Source organism: Heliangelus exortis, chromosome 17 (assembly GCF_036169615.1).
Source record: "Heliangelus exortis chromosome 17, bHelExo1.hap1, whole genome shotgun sequence".
In the NCBI taxonomy this organism is placed as follows: Eukaryota; Metazoa; Chordata; class Aves; order Apodiformes; family Trochilidae; genus Heliangelus; species Heliangelus exortis.
In genome coordinates this window covers 11,626,305-11,652,878 of record NC_092438.1, presented here as the reverse complement: position 1 = coordinate 11,652,878, position 26,574 = coordinate 11,626,305, and the positions used below count along the sequence as shown (strand labels likewise).

Below are 26,574 nucleotides of genomic sequence, written 5' to 3'. Positions count from 1 at the left end.
TCAGACTCTATCCTGTAGTTATCTGCTTCACTAATCCCAAGCCAGCATCACTGATGAGCACTGTGCTTCTGCTGTATTTGTTTTGGGCAGACTACAGGACTCCAGAAGACCGAATGCTGATGGACCAGACACTTGCTCATTTCAGGCTCCAGACACTTGCTCATTTCAGGCTCAAAAAGTGTTTCAGTTTGGTCTTGTATTATTTTTCTTTCCCCCTATGTGCCAAGCTGGAGAAATGTATTTAGTTTTTTTCCCCGAGGCAGAAGCCTCACATCCCTGCACAAAGGAAGGGAATACAACTGCCTCCTCTCCATCCCCTAAATTCCTAAAATAAATAAAACACCATCCATTTGCCTTAACATTTACCCTTGGAGCAGCAACTAATGAGCACTGCTGGAATATGCCTTCACCCGTGACATGTCTCTTCCTGTCTGTCACTAACAATTTATTCCTTGCTAACCACCCAGATGACCTAAATCAATCATCTATTAAAAGGTAATAGGCCAATCCTGATTATTCAGTAGCCCTCAACACTGGCTGCTGGTACAAGCCAAACCTTTCTTGCCAGCTTCCCTCACACCACTCCAAAAGACCTGTGCACTGCAGAGTGAGAGATCAGCCTGTCCTTTCAGGCTTTGCCTCTGATCTTACTGCAAAGGGGAAGGTTTGGTTTTTTTGTCCAGTGAGAGCTGCCTGGTGGGATGAACAGCTTTGGCTCTCAGGTTGGTCCAAATAAATGGAATATAACAAGGTTTTACACTTTGTTTAGAGCCAATATTCAGGTTTATTAGGTTTGCAACACCTGACATAGTTCTCTTGTCACAAGGACACTCACTTTTGAGGAATAATCTCTCTTGCATGCTTTCAGCACAGATAAAACCACATACTTCAGTTTCCCCCCAGAAAAAAAGCTGCAGCAGAAAAGGCAAAACTCAGGGCACAGGAGAGCTCACCCAGCCACAAGCTGCCTCGCTCTCACAGTCACTGAACACAGACCTGAAGTGCAAACTCCTCCTGCCTCAGCCACATGTCTGAAATGCAGCTGTACTTATGTGGCCATTCTGTGAGGAAACAGCTTCCAAACCAACACAACACTTATTTGGAAAGAAAAATTCACAGCATCTCCTTCTCTCACAGCCTTATTCTGCAAACTGTTGCACACAACTGCTGCCAACAGCTCCCTGCTCACCTGCTGCTGTCCTACAGCCTGTCCATAGGGGTAGGAAATGCCACCAACAACTCAAGACATGCTGCTGCTCCATGCAAACAGCTTTCCATCTGCTTTTGCAGTCCCTTTGCCATTTTGTTTGTTTTCTTAACTTCTCCAGCCTCACCTGAAACAGCTCTCCACTGTCTTAAAATCCTTTTTTAAAACATTTGCCCCCAGAGCTAGTTCAGAGTTTTTAGGAGATGAACTGCTGCCCGGGGTCACCAGGGCTGCCACGTTAAAACGGGAAGTCTCAGGGAGGAGCCCTTGGCTTTGGGATCTGTCTCACTCAAGCACTGAGCATGTCCTAGAAAAAGCCACTGCCAGGCAGCCACGCGTTACAGCTAAACAGGACTGAAAGGGGCTGAGTCTGACAGAAGAAACTTATCAGCTGGAATAATCCTAGAGGTAAACTGTTGACTTTACCTCTCCAGGAGCCTGACATCAGCACTTGCCCAAAAGGCTCACCGTAAGCACAGCACAGGGCTGCATTCCTCTCCTGTTACCGTAGCCAGACGGGAGCCAGCAATGGTTACATCATTTCCTCATGCCTCAAAAATATCCTCAAGATTTGGGCAGAACCTTGCCACTCCATGGAGCACGGGAAGGGAGCCAGCAGGAGCCAGCCACCCCCCCCAGTCCGCAGGAAATGGGTGCAAGTAGTCAGGAGTGAGACTCCTGTGCAGACATTTCCCGAGGGGCTGGACACAGGCTCAGCCTGCCCAAGCTCCAGACCCCTGCACAGCACCATTCCCTCCTGAGGATGCCTCCCTACCTGCCCCTCTCTGATGCTGGCAGCTGCTCACCCCACTTGGGTGCATCTGCTCAGCTTTCACTATTTTTTTCCATGCGGTTTTCCCTCCCACTTGAGGATACTACAAAACACAAGCAAACACAGCACCCTGCAGGCAGCCCCACAGCCTCATTTGCAGCTGTAGTGGCATCTCTTCTGGCTCCCCACAAATAATATTTATTTAATTCCCTGGGAGCAGTCGGTCAGCTCTATAATAAATCCTGCAGTCCCTTGGTAAGGTTTCAATTGCCCTTTTCAGCAACACGTTTTCTATAACAGGGCAGCACACAAGGCAAGAGTGTGTTCACCCCTGGCAGAACATCATTTTAATTAGCTCAGATCATTGATTTTTATCACCAAAGCAGTTTCAATTACAGACAACTAATGAGCAGCTCTGAAACCCCAAGCTAAACAACCCCAGGTTTCCCTGAGCTTAGGCACCCTCACTGGGTTGTGACAAAATTGCCCAAGAGAACAATCAAAAAATACCACCCAAGAGAACAATCAAAAAATACCAAAGTGTACAAGTCCATGCAAAGAGTAAAACCAGTCCTGGTACCTCTGCCACCTGCACACAGCATCAGGGGGATGCTAGGGGGTAACGATCCACATTGTTGATAACTATACAGGCCTGTACAGGCTCTTGTACAAGATCTCAAGTTTTCTAGTAAATTCTGGCTCAGCAGAACTAAAACTTACAGATCTCCAGCAAGAGATGTTCCAGTGACCACCTCGACACTTCTGCAGGTCTCCTGTGACACAGTTTTCCAGGCAGAAGGAAGCTTCCAACCACCTCTCTTCAGCAAGATTTTATTTTGGTTACCTTTTGAAAAAGGAAACTATCCCATTTTCACTCCTCACAGAGTGGATGGAATAATTTCCAAAGTCACAAAACTTCCACAGCAAATAAGTTCCACTCCTAAGTAAGAGAGCAGCAATGACCTCAGCTATTTACTATCAGCATGGCAAATCCATACATTACACCACAGCCCAGCCAGCACTAAGGCTGTTTCAGACAAATACTACCCCAAGACTTCGAGCTGTCAAGAAAGCAGAAAGGACCAAAAATGGTCTCCCTACTGGCATTTCAAGTCTGTTACTCAGTTCCCAGGTGCCACAACACATACACTGCACACGACTGAACATGTTATTTCTGCCCCTCCACAGCAACCTTTATTCCCTAGCTGGGTTTCAACTCCCATGCTCCAGGCTCTCTCTTCAGCCTGCCTGCTTCCTCTTCTTTCCACCTTGCCTGCTCTTTCAAGCAGTTCACACATCTCTTTTCCTCTCCTCAAAGGCAGCTGATTCCCAAGCTCCTTCTGGTTGCAACCCAGTCAGCACTGCCAGGTGTCTTGTAAAATTGATTTCCTTTTAGGCTCTTTCCCATGATGCCAAATGACTTTTCCTTTCCTAAGCAATCTACTGTCACACAGCCCCACCTCTGTCTCACGCAATCACACGTCATTTCCATAAAGACAAAAGAACAAAGACACCTCTGCACAGTCTAGGAAGAAAAGGACTGACCCAAGAAACCTGCTACAGATATGGTTTGTGGCTTCCCTGAGGACTCTGCTGGGTGTGCCTTGCCTCTCCCAGGCAGTTAGTGCCACCTTTCCTCCCCCAACTGCATCTCTGTTCCCAGAAAAGGAGATTGGGTAACTCCAGGAGAGTCGATGGGAATCTGGGACTTGCTCAGATCAGGTTAACAGGAAGAACTTGGGACACTGAGTCACTGCAGGCCAACAGTTTGGAGGCTGAAACAGAGCCTCAAAGTCAACTGAGCTAAGCAGCACCGCAGAGAGCAAAGAAAACAGAGCACAAGGCCTGCCAGAAGCAGGACACAAGACAAACCTGCAACAGTTTTGACATATCCAGTGCTGGACAGTTACTCAGAGCACATCTGTTCATCTTGTCCATCAGCACAGGACACAAACATTTCCCAGCTCAGATGTTTAACTGCCCCCCAGTCCCTCCTCCCCAAAGTACACCAAGGGAAAAACATACTTACAGGCACCAAAATCTGTTTGCAGCCAGTGTCCAACACCATGTCCTGTAGCATTTTGTCCGAAATGCCACTGAACAATGTATGTCCTGGAGGCAGACTGGCTAAGTGAAGGTTAAATAACCGTTTCAGCTCACTCAAGGTGAGTACAAATTGTTTCTTAAATGTTGAAGACACAAAAGCCTTCAGTTCTTGGGCTACACGGTCAATGCAGCCTCCAGGCAAGTGGCCATTTAAAGAGTCCATGGAGTCCTCCTCAGCGTGGAGGCCGTTAACAACCCCATTGTTCATGCTCTCATAGGCCAAGGTATCCATTGGCTCCTCATCACTCACAGGCTCCTCTTTAATGTGGATACTGGAAACATCCATCTTGGATGAGGTGTCATTTGATTTCATCTCTGCCTTTTGCTTCTGGAACGCCTTCTCCAGTTGCCCATAGTTCTGCTTGACTTTTGCTTTAGCCATGTTGACTCTTTGCTCCCCAGAAACCAGCAATGGATGAGCTACTGATAAAAAAAATATACAGATACTAAAAATCTCATCGTAACTCTAGTCTTAAAGAATATTTCTTGAAGAGTTCATAGTGAAATAAAACCTAGAAACATCATGTTTTTCCATCTAAGACATGAGCCCAGATTGTTGATTAGATTTTACTTCAGCTTTGGGGTTTTTTTTTTTTGGGAGGGGTTGGTTTTTGGTGTGGGTTGTTCTGTTGTGAGTTTTTTGGGGTTTTTTTTGGGGGGGAGGAAGGAGGTGAGGGAGAAGGGTCTGCTGCAGCAACTGCCAGAACCAGCATGAAGATGTCCTATAGGTACAGTGAGGAGAGTGAAGGATTTACCAGTGAACCACACACCCCTTTAGTTTGAGATGCACAATATAAAAGTGATACTCTCTTGTTGGAATTATTATCCAGTGATGGGGAGAAAGTGACAGTAGAGAGTCCTTTCCCATGCAATCCTGCACCCTTCCCTTGTGTCTCCTCCACACCCAGCTATCCAAAGGTGAAAGGAAGGGGCATGCTGGCAGCAGAGGAATCCAGTCCCAACACCAAAGGACTGAGTGCTGTGTGTAAGGCAGAAGCATGCACAGCACACATGCTGTTATCTTCTCTGCTGTCAGGCTCACTAATCCTCTCAAATAACCCCACATCTAATCCTTCCAAGCAGATCAGACACAGAGTATTGAAATGGATTCATACACTCATTTGTCAGTTCTTCTTACACTCTTCGTTGGCTACAGTGTCTGGCATTGAGCCAAATGCCAGTTAAAACTCTGGAATCTCAAGTTTTTACAATTTTTCAGGATTATGGAGCAGTTACTTTAATATTCTCATTGGCATCCATGGTGAAGGATGTCAAAAAGAGACAGTGTCACACCTCCTTAAGCCCCCTGCCAAACACTCTTCATTAATTGTTCACCCCTCAACCACACCACTGAGACCCCAGAGGAGACCCCACAACCTCCCTGTGCCAGTGCCCTGTCACCCTCACAGTGAAAAAATTCTTCTTTACACAGAACCACCCATGGCTCTCTTTATAACCATTGCCCCTTGTCTTATTGTTAGCTACAAGCACAACTTTATTTACCTGATTGTGCCTCTTGTTTCTTTGGTGTCAAGTGCTCCTTTAAGAGATTATAGACCTTTTCTAATCTGAAAGACAAAGAGAAAATATACCAGGACAGTTTCAGTTGTTATGCCTGCACACAGCCATGCCAGCTCTAGCAACAGATGGAACACTCAATTTTTCCAGGGACCCAAGGAACAGGAATGACCTGGATAATGCTCTGACAGTCCCCCAACCACACCACTACCTGGTGACTGTGAAGGGGAAACCTTTGAAGTAACACAGATCAAATTACTTCTCAAAGTCTACAGAAACCTTCTGTGAGACAGTTCTCTCTTTTTCACTTATTCTCCAAAATAAAACAATTCATTTACTTGGCCTGAATGCCCATCCACAGCATATGTTGCCTCTGAACTATATCTGGATGCTTCTTAACAAAGTCTTCATCGTAAGGGAGCATGAACTCCCAACCTTTGTTTATTCTTGCCACAGACATGTGCTCTAGGAAGTCTTTCACATCTTCTGGGCAAAGCTAAAAGAAAAAGAAACAGCATAAATTATATGGAAATCAATTTACATAGGACATTTGCAGCCATGCAGCAATGGGCGTTGTTCCACAAGACACAAAGAGTTGGGCTGACTTGGTATATATGGGGCACCTCCATGAAGTCACACCCAGCTAAGTTGGAGATATTTGTCCTTCTCTGCAGCTCCAACACAATGTTAAAAGCAAAGACTTCACAGAGCAGTGGTGATTAATCACCTGAAAGCCAAATAGCTCATGGCATGTTTTGTGAAGAAAAGGGAGTTTCCAAACTGAGATGAAAAGACTTTATTGTAAAGAGGAACATATTCTACAATGTTCCTGTTTTACAGCTGCAGGTCAGACATGCTGTACCTACACACGTTCAGCTTTTAAGCTGCACTGGACTTCATCTTCCATTCCAAAAATAGATGGTCTGTGCATAAACTGACTTGTGTTTCATCGTTTTACTGCATTGTAAGGAAATTACCTTTTGTCCTCATTGATCTGTCAGTTTTAACAGAACAGCCAGGTGTCTGAGTTGTTTTAAAGCTTTCATTCAATATTCACAACTGGCAAATATATACAGAAAAGATGCTTTTTTGTAAAGCCCCCAAAGAGGAGTAGCTAGTGTGGACTGCACAAGCATTCATCTCCTTTTGTGCACAATCTGCCAGCTTAAACCAAACTGTGTCTGTCTTTCCACTGAAAGAGATAAGGGGACAAGATATATTCCAGTGGCTCAGCTACAAGGACAGTTAACTTCCTGTGGAGTTATGGTAACTGTCAGAGCTGCCTGAAAAGTTCCTGTAAAGAGAGTGTACCTACACCAGTTCTGAAGTGAAGGCAAACCTGGTGAGCAACACTGCAAGTCAGCAGTAATGCAGACACTGTGAACCCAAGAAAAGACTTCTCTTGTTTGGTAGCATCCACTACCAACATACAGGCAACATCCAACTTCTGATTTAGGAATTAAAAAAAAAAACACCACTCACTTTTGTAACTGCTGCCACTTCCTTTCTCACAACCCAGCGGTCCTGTGTGAACTTCCACATCTAGGAAGGGAACAGAGGAGGAAAACCTAGTACTGTATTTAGCAGTTGTTTTTCTGAAAATTTGTAGTATTAACCTTGTTCAATGATGTTGTGAGGAAAATGGAAACTCCATTCTGGCCTCAAATGAGCACAAACATAGTATGAAAAGCTTCAAGAAGCCATGGTTTGCCTTGGTGAACCTGTGACTACAAAAGCTGTGAAACATCTCTTGAACTCGAACTCTATTTAGCTTCCAAAAAAACAAACAAACAAAAATCCACTGCAATGATGCTGGGACTCCAGAAGCCATACCTGAGGCTCAGCTTCTCACATGCCTAATCATCAACCTAAAGAAACTCTTCATACACTTCTGTTAATGAGGCTGGTGACTGTTGCCCTTCTGTGGCACACAGCTCCCTAGGGTAGTGCCTGTTCCTGTCTTAAATGAACACCACAGGCACATACAGTTATGCTGAGATGTCACTCACATCCTTGCCCCCAGAGAAGCTCTGCAGAGCAGCTCCTGAGAGGCAGCTGTTGAGAATGGGCTAACAGGATACATGAGGATTTAGGCAGAACACTGAACGTGACCTCTGATTTCTTCCTGTCTCAGACAGACTACAAGCTCTTTCTGTTTGGTGTATTAATAATGTTGAGAAGAATTCAAAACCTAATTACTGCCCGTTTCTTCCTGCCCTGTGATGTCATCTATGCATCCTTCTCTCTGATTCAGCTTCTCTCTGTCCACAAACACACAAAATCACTTTAGGGCTCTGTGCATTTCTATTCTAAAGCACAAGAAGCTGTGGTCCAAAGCAAGTAGATCTACCAGCTGCCTTGGCACACAACTGAGGCAGCCATTTCTTGTTAGACCCTTTACCCTCAATTAGGGCCAATAATACTCATGTCCTCTGAATTTATTATGTGAGAATCTGGGGAACTGGTGAGCACTGCAAGTCACTATTGGCCATACATATTTTTTAACCATATTAATTGCTTTATACAAATATATACAGGGAAACAAAGTCCACTGTCTAAGCTACAACACATTTTCACCACAGATTCAGTACAGCATTACCTACTATTTCTGAGCTTTATGACCAGACATTTCACTTTGTCTGAAAGCCAGAAATATCAATGCTATTTTCTAACATTTTAACTTTTGCCCTTGTTGTAAAGCCAATCATCAAATTACCTGCCTTTAAGATCAACACAGCTCAGTTTCTCACGCAAGGTATATTTAACGTAATTCAAATGAAATATTTTATCTTTACATCTTAAATGCTAAAACACTGACACTTACTTAGCTGAGCATAATAATTCCTGGTTCCTAGAACTTCACACACAATGTGTCACCTAATCTGCTGTGTCTTAAAGACTTCTGTCACTGGGTCACACCTGAATCCAGGTCTCCATATGGCAATGTCTTGGGCAGACATCACGAACACAATACAAAGTCAGCTTCAATCACCATCAGTTTCATCTTACACCAGTACTGTAATAGCCTTACAGTCTCTTCCTCAGCACGCTCCTATTCAGAGCTAAAGCCCATGAACAAACTTTGTAAACAAAGGGAACAGTCAGGTCTAATTGAAAAAACTGAAAGCAATGCACTTGTCAGCTTCTCTTTGATGGGGTGGAAGCCATAAACTGAATATGAACTTAGAAACCACTTAGAAACCTAATTCTTTCCATGGTTAGCAAAAGTAAACACAATGTAGAGTTGTTCCTTTTTGCTGTGGTTATGTGTGTGTTTATAAGACCTGCATTCATTTCACTTCCATGTGCAGCTACTGCTCACAAGAGGTGCCTAGGAACAAAGTCCTTTCACTGATTAGCAGCTCTGGGGAATAAAGTCCTTTTTAAAGATCAACACAGCATGCTCAGGGAGCACAAGGCTTACCCACACTGCCCTCCTGAGACCTCACAGTCCTGAGCCCACAGAAATATATCTGAAGAAACAAGCACTTTATTATCCAGTCCTGGCTTTTCTGTAAGCACCACAATGTGGGGGCTATGTGATAGTGGCTCTACAGCATGTATTAGAAAGGGATGAATACTGTTACTGACAGATGATCTGAACCTGCCAGGCAGCCACAGTATCAGTCTACACCTACATTCCCATGACAGAATTCTAACAACACTCTCAGAATTACAGTACAAATAATTTCTTTGGAGGGAGCACCTTACTGCAGTGGAGCAGCAGAGTTCAGAAATGCTGTGGCCTCCCAGGCAAACTTCACCTGCATTTTTCTTCAAAAACAGCAAACACTTTTATACTTACTACAAAGTCTCTCCCTCTACAGAGCACTTCTGCGGGAACTCCACTATGTGGACTAGAAGTATCTTTTGGGTAGAGGACATCACTGTTAATTAAAAAGGAAGATGGATTAGTTACTAAGTGCTCGAGAAAAATGGCATTGGTGAAGATTAACACAACAAACATGCCCTCCCTGTTCTGTACTTAAATTACACCTTTATCCAAAGCATGGTTTTCATTAAAGGAATTAATATTGGTGTAATTACACCAGTGCAATTACACTGGTGCAAAAAGGCTTACACCAGCAAAGCACAGCCTTGTGGCTAGCAGGTGCAACACAGGGACAAGCTCTGCTTTGTTCTTGCAAAGCATATCCTTCCATGGATTGGTGTAAACAAGATCAGAGCTTTGGCTAACCTGATACACAGCCTTGAAGCCAGCATTAGGCCAAAATGCTGATGTATGGGCATAGGGCCTTTTTATTTCCTTCACAGCAATCAAAGGCTTAAGAGAACAGTAATATAAAGTGTCACATGTGAACCAAACAAGCCTGAAAGTAACACTACCCTGTGTTTTACTCTGCTTGCAAGACCAACTGGATGGCATGTTAGCATGCTCTCCATTCCCTCCAGGCAACCCAGGTTCAAGACTGTGATCCCACTCAGGCCAAAGCAATGGGTTTCCTGTCCATCTGATGCTCTGATATATGCACGTGCTGCTCTGTGCCCAACCATCCTTCTCAGACCAGTAGCAAGGAATCAGCTACAGCATAAAACCAATCTGAATGCTAATACACTGTCTTCTAGCTTGCTTCCAGCTTATTTCTGGAATGGCTAGAGAGACAGCATGGAATGGCTGAAAAAGCTGCTCACACTACTAATGCAGGTCTGTATCACAACAGCTGAAACACATCCTTCTAACTAACAGACTGGGACTGCTAGCTGGTGCCACTCATCTAAACACAGACAGCTATTCCAGACTCTAACTCTCTGCACGCAGTGCTCCACCCAAGTGAAAATAATCATACTGCACTTTAAACTTCAATTCCCAGTGAGATCCTTTGTAATAAACTGGAGAATGATACAGAACCATTTCCCCACACTTGATTTATTAAGTGGGTAATGTCTTCTAGAGGGTAGCTTTCAGCTGAAAAGAGCAGCATCCACAGCAAGATAACTGCACAGTGGTCTTTCCTTGACTGAGCTCAGCTAAGAAATCATATAGTTGACATTGCTTTAATTTTCTCTGTATTTGACACTAATCTCTGGAAGAATCCAGAACAGTCCTCTCACAAAAGAACATGAGCGGCAACAACATCAAAAACCTGACATAGCTCAAGTACAAATAAAGATTACAACTCTGCCTAGCCATAATTTTAGCTGGGGAAGGTACTAAGGTATTACCCTGAGACCTCTGATTTTTTGGAAATATCTGATGACATTAGAAGGCATCAAACATAAAATCAAGATTTTACAGTACTGTTCATCAAGAACATGGCTATTTTAGGACACAAGGAATACGAGTTTATAAAACCCATTGTTCTGATTCTCTTCTTAAAGCAGAAAACCCCAGTAACAAAGACGAGCCATACCTCTTCACCACCCAGTTTCCTTGGACCAGCATTGCCACCTGCTGTATACAGCGTAGAACTGCCGTAGAGTCAGTCCCAGAGCCTAGCAAACTCATCAGGTTTGCAAATGGCATGACCTTCACTGAAAGGCAAAATACACAGCAGATTAAGGGTTTTGTGAGTGCATGTGCTACACACACAGGTGTAAAAATTTAGGCTATTATGATTTATGTTGAAGTTCATGGTCAAAGCCATATCTTAGAAAAAAAACCAAACCCTAAGCTCTGCTAAGCCTTCCCCTGCACTACAGTCAGCATCTGTTCTATAAATACCTGCTGACGTTGCATCAAAATTGATTTGCTTAACTGGTCCCAAATTAATGCATTAGTAAAACAGAATTTTTAAATATATGTCTTTGGTAATATTTGGAACCAGAGACACCTGAGAAGACACTGGGCTCCTGAGTGTAAGTCCTCAAGATTTGGTTTCATCAGACAGTAACTCCAAAGAGACAGAATAAAATTCCCAGGTGACACTCATCAAGTGCATGCACTAAATCTTCTTGGAAAATGCCAAAGTGCAGCTTTTTTCATTAACCTTCAACTTATACTTCACTCTCAGATCCCACATTCCAGGACATACCTGCTAAAATAGATGTATCCAGAAAGCTATTGTCAGATTAGAAATCATTCTAAGATTAAACTGACTGCAAACACAGAGAAGCAGTCAGATTTCTGCTGTTACTGCTCTCCTCTGCACAGCAGGTCTTATGGAAAGGCTCAGAATTTGTATTCTTCACAGAATGAGAGGGTCAGACAGACTGTGGTGGGGTGACAGAACTGGTAGTACTTCTCTGACTCAGTTAAAAAGTAAAGTGCAAATATATTGGAAAAGCTACAAACCATTCTTCATCAGGATCTTAATCTGATCAGCCAGGGGTAAAGTTCTCAGCTGGGCCATAGAAAGCACATTGCTTGGGGCCACTGGTTTCTCACTGCAGATAAACAAGAAGAGTTGCAGCCCATGAGAAGGAGCATCCAGCCAATATGGACTTTGAACATTCTGTACTAACACTTACTTCTCTTCCTCTACGCTTGGAGGCATCAGCATCATTAAATATTCACTAGAAGAAAAGAAAACACATCCTTAAAATGCTTGTCTTGGGACTTCCCATGTTAAAGTACAGTTATTTCTTGCTTAGAGCAATCCTACTTTTGTGGATTTCCAAAACAAACAGTAGACTGAAAAGAAGCTCTCCCCTCTCCTTTCCTCTCCTATCTTCCTCTGTAAATTCAGTACTTGTAAAAACTACTGACATTCCTCTGCCCAATGAGAAGGTATGAAATAAATGGGAGTCAGAATCCCAGCTCTTCTGTACAGGAGAGGTGTCCAAACAGAGGAACTGCAGGAGTAAATACATTCAGCATGAGTGCTCTGACACAGCATTACTGGGCCATATGAAGTCCTGTAGACAGAATCAGGCCAGCAAGAAGCAGAGTCTTTTCCACCCATGTAATTACTGGTGTCTGTGAGGAGAATCAGATCCAAAGAACATCTCAGAACACTTGGTACTATTCCATTGAGATATTAAATGTTAAGGAATACACACCCACACCATTAAACAGAGTCTGCCATCTTTCTATTACTAAGGCCTTGGTTGTATCAGATTACAGTGAACCATTAGTATTGACTGCATCATGGGAAGATTCCTGTAGAGCTGCAGCCACCATGAAACAAAACCAAACAAGTTTCAAGTAGTTTCTGGTATCTCTCACAAATTACAAAATAAGAGTTTTATAAGTTATTGGCTTAAGAGTTTTACAATATTTAAACAGAAGGAGCTTTTGTTTTACTTTACTTTGAAGTATTTGCAGTCTAAATAATGCAGGGTTGTGATAATGTGCAAGAGGTTACAATCTCAAGTGAAAACAACTAGTTTTAATCTCAAAGTACAGGAAACAAAGACAGAAACCTAAAAAAAATATGAAGGCTACTTTGTTTCTGTATTTTTTAACAATTAAATTGTTTATTGTTTAAGAATTGTCAAAGAATTATCTTTGAATTATCAAAGACAAGACTTCTAAAGAATGTACCTGCTCATTACTCTGAAAGCAATCCTGAAAGTTGAAAACTGCAATTTCTGTAGAATACCATCAAACCATTACCTGGGAGATTTAATTAATTCTGTGTTTTCAGCAAGACCATGACCTTGGCTAAACAAATACTGGCGCTCGTGTTCGGATCGGCTGTCCTGGGGATGGGGAACAAAACAAGAGTCACTGCCACACACTGAAAACATGCAAAATGCCAGAGAGGTGGATTCCTCATTCCAAACTGTGCCCATCATGTCATTACTGCACCATTCAAGATTTCCACATCATTGATGATCTGCTTTCACCTTCTTCAACGATGCACACGACGTGAGAACATTTCTATTGCTCTGTTTTTGAAATCTCCTGGCAGTCATGCAGGTGAGCCAGACAAACAGGATTTCTGACACAGGTAACTGGGCTCCCCAAGTCTTTCACAAAATCCAGTTCCTAGTCCTAGACTTGAGTGATTCATGTACTCAGACTCCCCTTTATATTTATCCAATTCTCAGTTTTAAACCTTGTCCAGTGTGGAAATTTCAAAGCATTATCCAGAGAAGGAGAAGGCAGAGAGCACTGCAGAGCCTGTTCAAGTCTGCAGACCTACTTTTCTTCATTATCTTTTGATGACTCCCTGATTCCCACGGGCCCAGATTTAAAAACAGTTCTACACTTGGCTGAGCCTTCATGCCCAGGCAGCCTCCTCAGCAACCAGCCCCCACACACCTACCTTCAAGCCATAATAATGTAGATGAACCCAATGCTCCTCTGCCTGTCTCTTCTGCAGGAACTCATAGGACTGAACACGTCTTTGACGAGCTTGTTCGGTCTCCGGGCGGGAGAATCGTACCTAAAAGATTTGGGCATCCTTAAATACAGCTCCAAAACCCTCAAAACAAAACACCTCATTATATATTTGGTAAATAAGTTAGAGAAGCAATGATCCTAGCTCAAATGAAATCACCCCTTGCTGACAGTGCCATCTTAACACTTGTAAAACAAGTGCAAGCTACTCCTGCTCCCCTCCCCACTCCCAAGTCCAGGGTCACCAGGACTAGCTGAGGTTTGCTGTGAATTGTTGCCTGAACTATCATAAAAAGGAAATATGGACATACAGTAATTTGCTTAACATCATCTTCAGCTTCATCCTGGGATGAATCACCACCTGCCAAAAAATACAACACCATAAACACACCACTGCAGTAAAAGAGCCAAAGCCAGTCTGTAACTACCTGAGGATACATGCAGGCAGAAAGTGGCACTAGAAACTACATAATCATGGGTTATGATTATGCATTAGCTCTGCATTGCAACTTTTGGTGGCATTGGTGACATATTCCTTACTATTGCCTTTTGATACTGTCCCCAACCATTCATCCCTCTGCCAGCCCCCTACACTATGCCCAGAAAAGCATTTATGCAATTACACTAAAACTAAGATCAGCATAACAGTCTGAGAAATCACCTTACAGTCAGTCACGGTAATGATCCCTTTCAGAATATAATGACTCTTATCAGTCAAATGATAGAGAGAACTCATAGCTCACATCCACAAGAAAACACAACTCACAGATCATTTACCTTCATTAGCAGCTTCTCTTTCTCTGTGTTTTGCATCAGCCTTATCCAAGTAGGTGAAGCTTGGCCTGAGCTGAAGAATTCCATGTAGTGGAGTCAGGTGAAGCTCACCTGAAAAAAGAGAATAAACACTGGTTACAGTAGGTTTTTTTCACTGCACAAGGACAGCCCTTTTCAGTATCTCCCTACCTCTGTAAAGGCACAGCTTCAATTAAACAAATATTTTATACAGTAAAATGGAAAAAGGGATTGAAGTGAAAAATTCATCCAGCGCTTAAGATTCCAAAGGAGAATGAAAGACCAAGACTGTTATTTTCCTTTTTGTGTCGAAACCAGGCCTTGTCAAGAGCCACATTCTGGCTCAGACCTGATTTATAATTCAGGAAACTCACAGTAAAACAGTTCTCACTATGGACAATCTGCATATTTTCATGTCAAACAATCCTCAGCTCTAAACTCTGTGATGACACTGGGACAAAGAAGAGGGGCAAAAAGTTTTGAACTAGAAAATGACACAGACACAATTAGATGGAAATAGTAATCTATGCTACAAATGTGTATTATTTCAGGCTACCAGGTACTGTTAAGATTCTGGAGACAGCTACAAATCCACGGTGTTCAATAATATTTACAATTTTGCTAGACCTTCTCAAGGACTACGGGGTCACTGATAGAGAAAAACTTTCTTCTCTTGCACGACACAAGTCAAGCAAAACTTAGGCTGAAGTAAAAGAACAGGTCTTATTTTAATGCTGAAATGAGAGCATTTCCCAGTTCACAGAGCAAAAGAAACTCACCTTTTTTATAAACAGCAGCTGCATAGCGAGAAACATTACTTGCAGCTTGAGATGAGCAGAAAGTTTGCTTGTCCATCAGCTTCCTGCAGACAGACAAATGCTGAGAGAGAGTATCCTACAGGTAATCATGTAGGATACCTGTGGCACATAGATGTTAAAGGTCTGAAATTACCAATTCTCAAAATAGAATAACAGCTGCAGCAAGTACATACACTCATCTTTCTGTTTCCAATTCATAAGTCATGAAGTACACCAAAAGTAGGTTACTTCCAAGAATATTTGCTGTATAACAGTGCCCAAAGAACCCCCCAAGACTGTACAGCCACTTGTTCCCCCACCTTTCCCTGAACTCCTGGGGGACATATTTGTATCTGTGCTCACCCCAAAAAGGAAATTAGGCAAAGAGGACACCTACGAGGAATAGGTGCTTGTTTCATCTGTACATGTGCCATCTACATTGAGGGCAATCTGTTCTCCTTTGCTGCGACAGTAGTTGGGATTCAAAGTATCAATGGCCATTTCAAGTTCAACCTAAATAATATGAAAACAGCTAATTACCATGGCAGAATCCTAAACATATTGATTAAAATTCAATCCCACTCTTGCAAACATTTCCATAGGTTTACAGCAAATTGAAATACATCAGCAGAATCATTCAAATGCACAGGGCAAATCAAGTTGAGCATATATATGGGACATTTTAACAGCAAGCTACAGATCTATAAAATCCCACATAGATGCATGGGAGCAGAGAAACCAGAGTTCTTCAGGCAGCCTTGAAGGCCACCTTCTCTTCCCTGGATACCTTCCACTACAACACCAGTGTAATTTATTTATCTTCAGTACAAATCAAGTGTACAAGCAATACCCTTCAAGCCATCACTGAAGATCCATTCTGAATCTCTCATTCCCTTCTGCTCTGGGTACCAAACAATATAAACTATGCCTCCTCAGAGGCAAAGGCCTTGTCTGCTAAGTCTGATTTACACTGGTTAAAGCACCAAAAAAAATCTCCAAGCTTCTAGTGATAGGAAAAACTACTCCCCTCCTCGAACTTTAAACTTCAGACAAATGTTCAAAAATAATTTTTTTAAATAAATGCAGGAAACAAATACATTTCCTGCAAAGCATTTGTCTTTATATACTATAATAATACACTATATACTCTTCCACAGGGTGTGCCAAAGCCCTTATAAATTCATGTATCACAGCTATTGTCTCAATTTTTCTTCCCCTTTATGTTACCCATAAACTGAGCTAGTTATTTACATGTCTGCACAGGGCTTACATAGCAAATATTTGCTGATTTCAATAGAACACTTCCAGTACACAACACGCATCCTAACTCATGTGCTCTTAAGCATTTCACAGAACAAAATCTTAATAAGACATTTTGAAATCATAGCAACAGTTTTGGGATATATATGCAAGCAAGTGCAATCATAGAATCATAAAATCATAGAACTGTCAGGGTTGGAAGGGACCTCAAATGTCACTTAGTTCTAACTCCCCTGCAACGGGGGCAGGGACACCTCCCACCAGACCAGGTTTCTCAGTCTCATCCAGCCTGGCCTTAAAAACTTCCAGGGATGGGGCTTTGACCCATGGCAACCTGTCCCAGTGTCTCACCACCCTCATTCTGGCTTTGGCTATACTTCTACCTATACAATCCCATCAATTCCAGAAACACTGCTGATGATTCACACAGACAGGCAAGAGAAAAAACAAGACCTAAACTGACAATGAAAGACAGAGCAGGACTCCAACATTTTCCTGAATATTGGAGACTTCTAAAATTAAGCTGTATTAGCACAAACTCCTAAAGACTGCATGAGCATTAGTAACTGTATTTCTCTGAGTGACTCTGTTTAACATTAAGTGTGGGCTTTCCAGCATGACTTTAATTCCTCTTTTTATAAACCACTCTTACTCTAAACTCCACGTTACAAACATGAAGACTCCCCCAAGCACAGAGATCTGGTCTTGCAAGTAGCTGCATAGTCATAAAAGCTTAATAGCACAATGTGCTTTTCTTCAGTATGTTTTGCACAACATAAAACAACTTTTACAGACTGGACTCAAACAATGACCAACCTTCTGCTGCTTTGGTTTTATCTTCGCTGATAAATGTGTAACATCATCATATGTCATGGAAGCTGGACGAATAGGATACTGGAAAACAAATCCATTTTTTAAACCCCACTTCATTTAAATATCAAAACTTCACATTTTCCCTGTCCCCCCAACTCCACTTGCCAGATGACAGCAAGAAAATGTTCTGTGAGCCATCAGGGAATTTGGAAGTATGACCTAAAAAGCTTGTTCTTCCTCCCCAGTCAACTGCTTTTGTCACTGCACAATCCCTCCCAGCCCCTCACATGCCACAATAAACTAACACAGGAAAATGGTACATGTTAGTGCAGCAGAAAAAGGAACAGTCAGAGGCAACTAAAACCCTGTCCTTTAGCATTAATTCTCTGAAGAATTATTACCTAAAAGTAGAATAGTTGTGGGTTTACACAAGTACTGTTAGCTTACAGGACATGGGCAACATGTAGCTAGTCAGGACATTAGACCCAAGTTTAGCTACAAGAATCATTTCTGAACCATTTGGGAATGCCTAGAGGACAGTGTGGTGTCCAAATGAAATATTCCAACCATAGCAGCATGCTGCTCAGAGCTGTCATTTCTCCAGAACACCCAGAGGCTCCATCACTAAGAAATGCTCACTCCTGACATGCAGCAGCTGTGGGTGACCCAGAAGCAAGGCTGCAGGGTCTGGTCCAGAGAGTGTGGCTGTCTCCAGCCATGATCTGCTGGCAAGTGCCATGCAGAGGATCTATACAGGAGGCACTGGGCATAACTGGCTTATAAGGAACATTTCATCCAATGGCCTCAAAAGACTTCCCATTTGCATACAGGAAACATTAATCACAAGGATAAAATGATTAGATAAATGTAGTGGCAGAATAGAAAACAGACCTCTACCTTCCAAACATTGTTCCACCTTCAATCACTAGTTAGTTTGATCTCCACAACACATGGGAGCTCTTCTGATGACTCACACTAATTTATGAATACTGATAATGGTTTAAATAGAGCCAGACTAAAATAATTGGTTTTTTTCATCAAGATGGCAGAAATCAGCAGTGACAGGGGATGCCTGGAGACTGAAGATTTATGCAAACCACAATAAAAAGACAACCTCTACTAAAAGTACTTCCTTAGGGTGGTTACAGAGTGTCACTTAATAACACATCTGTGCCACAAATGACCAGGATGGCCTATACCAAAGATCTTGGCAGGATGAAGCAGTAAGGAAAGCTACTGCTCTTCAAATTGATTTTAAATGAACTATCACTGCATAAAAGTTAACTGCAATACCTGAAACAGATACAGCTTCTCCAGTAGACTTCTGGCCAGGAACACGTCAATCTAAAAAAACAAAACAAAACAAAAACCTTGCATTAGATACCAGCTGTAACTGATGGAGAGTTACATAAAAGTACAATCCCTAAAGCTCAAATACTGACCATTTTAGCTTTTCACTACATACTAACATAAAACATTCTCTTGTCAAAGGTCTTCTCTCTGCTGACTTTGACATGAACTTCTGCAGCTAACAAAAAAAAAAAGAAAATCCCACTGTGATGATGTAACAGACAGTGGCTCTGTGTTTTTTCTCTCTAAGGAAACCTGGCAAATAAATCTGAAATGAAAGAGTAATTTTTTTTTTTCTGAGGAGCTGAAAAGAATCTGTTCTCAAAATTACAGTAAGAGGAGGAAGGTCTGTCATCTGGAATATGACTGAAAGGTAACTTTATTACTAGTATTTTGTCATATCAAATCTTTCTAAACAGGTCAAGAGATACCCACATCCTAAATCTGATTCAATATTAGCATTTTCCCACTAGCACCACATATCCACTGATGCTTCATGAACATCACCTATGGAAGCTGCCATTTTAGGTATCTTCAGATACATTCCCGACAATTCCTACTCTTTTTCTCCTGGCTTTTCTCCTTATAAGCTTGCCCTTCCTTAAACTTCTAGTGTGTAAATTCAGGCATAAAGTGAACAGGACACTGTGGCTACTCTTTGGAACATGGCAGTTCCTTTAAAAAAGTCCAGGATTAGAACACAATTTCTTGTTTTAGCTGAAGGCATGAAACATTTTACCTCTGTATTTATTAACCTATAGTAGTTCACAATTTTTACAGCTCTCAGTGACACACAATAGAGGCCCTGGAAACACACAGTGGTAGAAGCAAGTGCCCCACCTGTGTTCCTCTTCAGAGAAGGAAAAATTACATAGTGTAAAAAAAACTGTGCTGAATCTGCCAACATGGACACCACTATTTTGGCAAAACAGATGCCACAAACTATATACTTAGCTCACACAATGTATTTCCTTGGACAGAGCAAGACACTGATTTTAAGACAAACACTGATGTTGAGGACATAATTTCAGCAACATAAGAACACTGGGAACTATAGTAGTAGTAATAATAATAATAATAATAATAATAATAATAATAATAATAATATCCTCATGAATAATTGCTGCCCCACAATGCACTTTTACCTCTTGTATAATTGGATCATCTTCTTCATTTGCCATGCTAGGATACAAAAAGCTTTTTCTTGGCTTATTCCTTGGCACAACCTGAAAGAAAACAGAAATGTCACATGAGTCATTACATCTGCACCACATACCACATGTAGCCTGGAGTATTTGTGCAAGTTAACTTGGTTCCTTTCAATGGTAATCTGTTTAGTCTGGTTTTTGAAGGAATGTGTTTGCACGATCAGGTCCCTAATATTCCACAATTTTGCCACCAAATTTAAGAGATAAGAAAATGTCTCAAAAATAGGTAAATTCTTGTAACTCTTCTGTAAGCAGTTATTTTAGAAAGAGAGCACTAACTCAGTGCTGTATGGAGGGAAGGACAGACCTTTTGCACATGCATGAAGAGTCTCTCTTATATCCTACATAACTAAAACACAGGTAGCAGCTGGTTTTCCAGCCAGCACATCCACAGTGCCCCAGATGGTCAGTCAGCACATGAGAACTCTGAAACTGCCACTGCAGTCATCACTGTCACTAAGCACAGTGCCACACAGTTCACTTCTCAGAAAAATTCCTTGACAGCACATAATGGGGAAAGCTCCCAGCTAGAGAGCTGGGAGAAGAAAAAAGCCTTTGTAAACCCTGCACTTGTGACAAGACAATATTCCCATCTGTGAATGCACTAAGCTTGATTTCATCTACCTGATATGTTGCACCCTTGTCTCCTGACCTACCACTTTTCAGACTGTATTGCTAAATGACAGCTCCAATATTCACTCCTCAGCCTCTCTTGGAGCATATGTGCAGTCTTCTCAAAAAATCACACTGAAGTATATGCAGTTATCTAAGAAAGATTTCAGAGAGGCTGGATGGGAATGCTGGATGAGTGTTATTAACATCACTATACAAGGCAAAATTTCCAACCTGACAGCACCTCTGGTTTATTTATATTATTTATATATAATAATAATAATAATAATAATAATAATAATAATAATAATAATAATAGTAATAATAATAATAATTTTATATTATTTGTATTAAATCATAGAATCATAGAATCATAGAATTAGCCCTTCCAACACGGCTAATTCTATGATTCTATGATTTACACCATTTCTGCCATTCCATCTAGAAATTGCATATTTTGCACTTAAAAGTTCTCCACTACAGAAAAAGTATCCCTCCCAGTACTAACTGCATTTTTCCATTTCTTTATGCACCAGTATACCCTTAGCTTTTCCCACCATGCATCTGTATTTGAAAATCTACCACTTGATAATACTTAAATTTATACTTGAAATAATTTTGTAGAAACAAGAGAACTTCAGAGCAATAAGCCAGTGCCCCAGCTGCAGGCTGGGGATGTTACTGCACAACCATGGGTATGTGATATTTAATTGATATCAGAGTGCTTTCTGTGATCAGGCACTCAGATCTTCCCAGAAATATATGCATGAATATGCTGTTTTAAAGAAATCAGATTTGTCAGTTCCAATTTTGCTTTCCCTGCTCATGTCCCCTGGGTGGCCTGATACAGCAGACTCACATAGAGCCAGCCTGAGAGCTTTGCACGAAATGGAACAACAGCAGTTTTCATTCAGAACACAACTGATGATGGAAGGATGGCCAAAATGTGCAAGAACATGTGATGACACACAGAAGGCAGGAAACTTGGGTCCACACCTTCCTCACCCCAGGAGGACTAACTACCCTTCCCTTCTGAACATCCTGACAGTCCTAGCTTGGTCTCTACTGAGAAGTCATTCCACTTTCCAGAAGAGAAATTAAGATTCCCTGGGCTACAGAGAGGAACAGAGACAGCCTGAAGGACCTGGTCTCTGGGTCCCTCATCCAACACTGCTTATGCAACTATACACAAAATCTCTATGTGAATCCAGCTGTCAGTACTCAAGGAAGATGCTGTGTTAGAGATTACATTTTCTCTTATTCATTTAAGGGTAACAGTTCCTTTTACTGGAGTGTCAGAGTGACAGGTCTATAAATAGGAAGCAGTGTCCCCCCACACAATTCACAGTACTCATGCAACTTGAACGAGTCTTCCACGTTGGAATGCAGCTTTCATTGAAGGAATGCAGACACAATTCTAGGCCTAGAGTGTACATATATATATATAAAAATCAAACATAATGCAAATTATTAATACCAAGCAGCTTGCAGAAGGGCAAGAGATACAAACTTTCCCTATTCTTTTGTAAAGCAACCAATGCTAGGATGAGACTGCTCATTAGTTGCCTGTAACATCACCAATCTAGAACCAATAAATAAAAATATTGTGGTCAAAATACAGTAAAAATCAGTAATGAAACAACTGAATCCTACCTCTGAGTTTGACCTTAGGAGGGCATTTGGGTACTAGAGCCACCATTTTTATTTACAAAGACTTAATATAAATGTAAGAAGGAAAACTACAAATCTACATATCTTTTTAGCCAGGCCTACAAGAAATGATGAAGCATTTCACTGATATTTGTCAGTAGTAAAGCACCCCCAAAGTGCTAATGTGGAAACTTTAATTATTTTCACGTAAAATTATGCAGGGCAAGAAAGGCCAGGAACTCCTGCCACATCAGTGCCTTAAAGTACAGATAATGAGCCAGCAGTAGTGCCTCCTAAATCACTACCATAATTTCCTTTGGCACCTGGATTTTCTTCTGGAGGGAGTCTTTAAAATCCAGACCTAGTAGGAAGTCTCTCATTCAGGGTGGTTCGTGTCATATAGTAAAATGGAGGCTGCAGAAAAAGCTGAAGCACTTCCCAAAAGCTTATGATAATTACAATTTTGACCCAATAAATTGCTTAATGTTCTCCTTGCTTTGCCCACTGCAAGCAGCTTTGCAGAGTCATCTTCTGGTAGTGAACCCAGAGTGCTCCTCTGCACCAGGACCTCTTCGGAGGTGATGCCAGCAAAGCACACCTTCACCACTTAAGAGATTATGCATTCAAGAACAAACCTTTCACGAACACCTCAATATTTCTGCAGCGAAGTGCTGTGCCGGTTCTGCCAGGTGCAGAGATTTAGCAGCTCGCTGCTGTGTAGCCCGCACCGGGCAGTCCCGGACGCTGTCAGGTCGCGGTGCCCAACCCCAGCTTCCACGCAGGCACCGCTCCGCCCGGCTGAGCCGCGGGCCCCGCGCACCCCAGCGCTCCCGGCTGACGACGGCTTCGTCATTTCTGGCAACTTGCGAGCCTACTTTCTCCTGACACTACAGCCTGGCAGCAAAGGGGGTGTGCAGGGAAGCGAGACCTGAGGAGGGAGGCCAGGGCTAACCTCCCGAACCCGCCCGTAACGCGGAGACGAACCGAACCCACCCGGAGCGGGAGGAACCGGGCGCTTCGTCCCCCGGCGGGGCAGGGCTGCGCTACAGCTCCCGCTCAGCCGGAGCCCAGGCAGAGGCAGCGGACAGCAGGTTCTGGCTTTACCTGCGCCCTTCCCAGGGTGCAGGCGCGGAGCTGCCAGCCCCCGGGGGCCAAGAGCTCCAAGAGCTCCAGGTGGGCCGGTACCGCCGCGTTACGGACCCGGAGGACCGACTGACACCCCCCAGCCCGTCGGGGAGTGGAGCCGAGGGGCTGAGGCCTGTGACCAGACCCCCACCCACTCCCTTCGAGGCCCCCGACACGGTGGCCTCGACCTGCGGCAGTTCCAGTCAGGACCCATCCCGGTCGCCTGCGACCTCTCTCCCCCGGTGCTCGCCACGGTGTCGAACACTCAGAGTCTCGATTCCGCCGCCCTCCCCACCCGGGTAAAGCCCACCTCAGCCCGGGTTACGCTCCTCCCCCTCCACCGCCCGCAGCGGCCCCGCCATCCGCACGGCCCCGTGAGGAGCAAAATTGGCACCCCAGCCCCCTACCTGGCAGAGGGCCGGCGCGGGCAGCGGGGCAGCGGGGCCGCCGGCTCCCCGGTGTCGGTGCGCGGCGCGGCGGGCGGTGCTCAGGCAGCGGCCATGTTGGTGTCAGCCCGGCCGGCACGTGGGGACGCGGCCCTCCTCCTACCCACAATGCTCTCCTGCCCGCGCGGCCGCCAGGAGGCGCTGCAGCGGCGGTAGCGCAGCAGAAAAAGTTCACTTGGCAGCGGTGGGATTCGAACCCACGCCCCCGAAGAGACTGGAGCCTTAATCCAGCGCCTTAGACCGCTCGGCCACGCTACCGCCCTGACCGCGCTCTCTTCGCCGCCGCTTTTCCTCCAGACCCGCGTGTTTCCCCTTTTCTCACTTAATTTTGGGTTTTCATTCAGCACCCCCCTCCTACCTCCCAGCCCCGGTTCCCAGAACCGCTCTCACTACGCCCCCCTTTCACCTTAAAAATAAAATACTGCGGGATTTGTCAGTCCCGGTCTCCAGGCACGTGCAAGGGCAGCGGTGCGATGCGGGCAGGGAGGGAGCAGCGGGCACAGGGAGGGGACAAGGGCAGCGCGGCAGCGGGGACACTGGGGGACAAGGACAGAGCGGCAGCCGCCAGGGCACAGCGGGACAGGGCTGGGCCGAGCCCTCCGCACCGCCCCGCTGCCACGTGGATGCCACGGCGCAGCACAGTGGCCTTTGCGGTACGTGGGGCATCGCCTGGAGACCCTCTCTGAAAGCCTAGAAGTCAATATAAAAAACTTGAAACCGTGCGTTTAAATTTTCTGCTGCAAAGCTCCAGCTCACGGGATCTGCCAAGTGAAAAGCCGGCTGAATTTATGGCTGGGGAGTTGTTTTTTCTCTTGCAGTACAGGGGCCAGCATGGCATTAGTAGCCAGTACAGTACAGTAGTACCCAGTACAACTTCCATGAAAAGGGGTAGTAGCACACAACTGCCTGCTGCCCCATGGAAGTGCCCTGGAGAGTCTCTGTCCTCATTTTTTTCTGAAATTCTGGTAAGTTTTCTTGGGAATTAATGTTATTCTCATCCCTTATTCAGAGCTGAAGGGGTTGCATTTGTAGAAAAATTGGAGTTTCTCTAGCATAATGCCACAAAGTCTTAATGCAGCTCGATTTAATTGTGTAGTTGTGGCAGTCTGTGTGACCAGGATAGAGAAAACAAACCTGCTGGAGCCCTCCTGACAGCCTCAGCTCATCTACCTGCCCTGGCACTTCTCTCACCTGTCCCTGCAGAACCCTGCTGTGCCAGCTCTCTGCCCGAGGAGCTGATGGACACGATTCCACCCACAGGCTGGAGCTTTGCACAGTCTTGCTAAAAATGTCATTCACTGCCTACAGGTACTGAGGAATAACAGCACACAGGTGCATCCATGAATGGGATTCTGCTGTAGTTTCACACCTTCAGTTCAGTGGCTTTTCAGAAGGATGAAAAACCTTTTTCAGAAGGTTTTTGGAGAACAGAGGGAATAATGAATCTCCCACAACCCTGGATTCATAGAAGGGGAGGAGAGGTTTAGGGAGGACAGAAGGTAAGCAGACTTGAATTGGCTCCACTCTGCAAATTGCCTGTAATCTGTTCAAGCAGGAAAGTTTAGGAAAGGAGTCTGATTTAGCAGTCTCCAAGCACTTGTCCATGCAGCAGTGGACATAGGGTACCACCCACAGCACTGCACATTCAGTGTGTGAGAGCCTGCATGGAGCACACCTTGCAGGTAGTCTTCTCATTTCAAGGGCTGCACAGTCCTTTTTGCCAGGCACTGAGAGGTACCAGCACCCTCCCACAAAAATCCTTTTTTGCCCTGCTGGGGGTGAGCTCAGCCTCTGCCCCAAAGACATTTGTGTGTCTGACCACAGAGAAAATCCAATTCACATCACCCATTTGTGACACGTACAGGGGACAAGAGCCCAGGTCACCCCTTGGGGTTGGCAGCTGGCTCCCCAGGTATCATATTTTACCAGTGCAAGGCAAGATGGTAATTATGGGACCTCTTCCAAATTAAGAAAAAGAGTGAACTTACAGGAGAGCTCAAAATATAAGATACCAGCCTCATTATTACTTTCATGGCACAGGAAGAGCAAGGACCCAAAGTTTGGCTCAATTACACCTAGACCAAGGACCAGGACTGTTGGTTACAAATCCATGAACTGTCCCCATGAGGTATTCAGGTCCCCAGCAGTGGGAGGCACATGAGAAATGCTTCTGAACTTAAATCTGAAAGCAGCCTGACTCACCACTGGAAGCACTGTCCCTGAATCCAATCTGAGGTTCAAGCAAAATCCTCTCTCTTAAAATTCAGGTGAGAAGTCCTGATCTGGCCCACCTAAACTACACCTCTGTCTGTCAGCAGCCTTTCTACAGTCAGAAGTGAAATTATACCTGTGGGGAAGAGAGCAAGATTCAAATCAGCCCCACAGAGGAGTAATTAAGAAACAGGCAATACTCTTTATAAGCTACCCGTGTTGGCTGTCCCCATGCTTTCTGATGGATCCACCCCCATTTTCTTTGTTACACTTGCCAAACGCTCCAGCTCTCAGTGGCAGCAGAAAAAGACAAGGCTTGCAGTGCCAAATTGCACCATTTTTCATTCCAGTGACACCACAGTGAAGAAGCCCTGCTATTTCAAAGTGCCTTTGCTAGAAAACAATTTCATAGTTTAAACTGCAATAAATTAAACCTCTCTAAATAAAGCAATAAAAAGCAAC

The 26,574-nt window shown here is 43.8% G+C and overlaps 1 protein-coding gene and 1 non-coding gene across 6 annotated transcripts in view; both read right to left on the bottom strand.

The window, feature by feature from the left end:
• The window catches only part of POLR3E (RNA polymerase III subunit E), a 28,735-nt gene extending 4,737 nt beyond the window's left edge, over nucleotides 1-23,998 (bottom strand). For 2 of the 5 annotated variants that reach the window (XM_071761313.1, XM_071761317.1), the window contains exons 1-18: nucleotides 23,863-23,998; nucleotides 20,006-20,086; nucleotides 18,804-18,854; nucleotides 17,514-17,591; nucleotides 15,835-15,950; nucleotides 15,420-15,502; nucleotides 14,626-14,733; nucleotides 14,160-14,209; nucleotides 13,775-13,894; nucleotides 13,120-13,205; nucleotides 12,033-12,077; nucleotides 11,857-11,948; nucleotides 10,976-11,096; nucleotides 9,409-9,490; nucleotides 7,086-7,145; nucleotides 5,942-6,099; nucleotides 5,589-5,653; nucleotides 4,009-4,505 (exon numbers count right to left, since the gene is read on the bottom strand). In XM_071761313.1, coding sequence (XP_071617414.1) covers nucleotides 4,009-4,505; nucleotides 5,589-5,653; nucleotides 5,942-6,099; nucleotides 7,086-7,145; nucleotides 9,409-9,490; nucleotides 10,976-11,096; nucleotides 11,857-11,948; nucleotides 12,033-12,077; nucleotides 13,120-13,205; nucleotides 13,775-13,894; nucleotides 14,160-14,209; nucleotides 14,626-14,733; nucleotides 15,420-15,502; nucleotides 15,835-15,950; nucleotides 17,514-17,591; nucleotides 18,804-18,854; nucleotides 20,006-20,041 — 1,848 coding nt within the window. In that variant the 5' untranslated portion in view covers nucleotides 20,042-20,086; nucleotides 23,863-23,998. Of the gene's footprint in view, nucleotides 1-4,008; nucleotides 4,506-5,588; nucleotides 5,654-5,941; nucleotides 6,100-7,085; nucleotides 7,146-9,408; nucleotides 9,491-10,975; nucleotides 11,097-11,856; nucleotides 11,949-12,032; nucleotides 12,078-13,119; nucleotides 13,206-13,774; nucleotides 13,895-14,159; nucleotides 14,210-14,625; nucleotides 14,734-15,419; nucleotides 15,503-15,834; nucleotides 15,951-17,513; nucleotides 17,592-18,803; nucleotides 18,855-18,952; nucleotides 18,991-20,005; nucleotides 20,087-22,965; nucleotides 23,225-23,643; nucleotides 23,710-23,862 lie in introns of those variants that run through there. The other 3 variants (XM_071761314.1, XM_071761315.1, XM_071761316.1) reach the window with 3 other exon arrangements.
• A 79-nt stretch (nucleotides 23,999-24,077) lies between these two features.
• Nucleotides 24,078-24,159, bottom strand: TRNAL-AAG (transfer RNA leucine (anticodon AAG)). The gene has a single exon. It is a non-coding gene; the product is annotated as a tRNA-Leu (tRNA).
• Nucleotides 24,160-26,574: the final 2,415 nt, after the last annotated feature.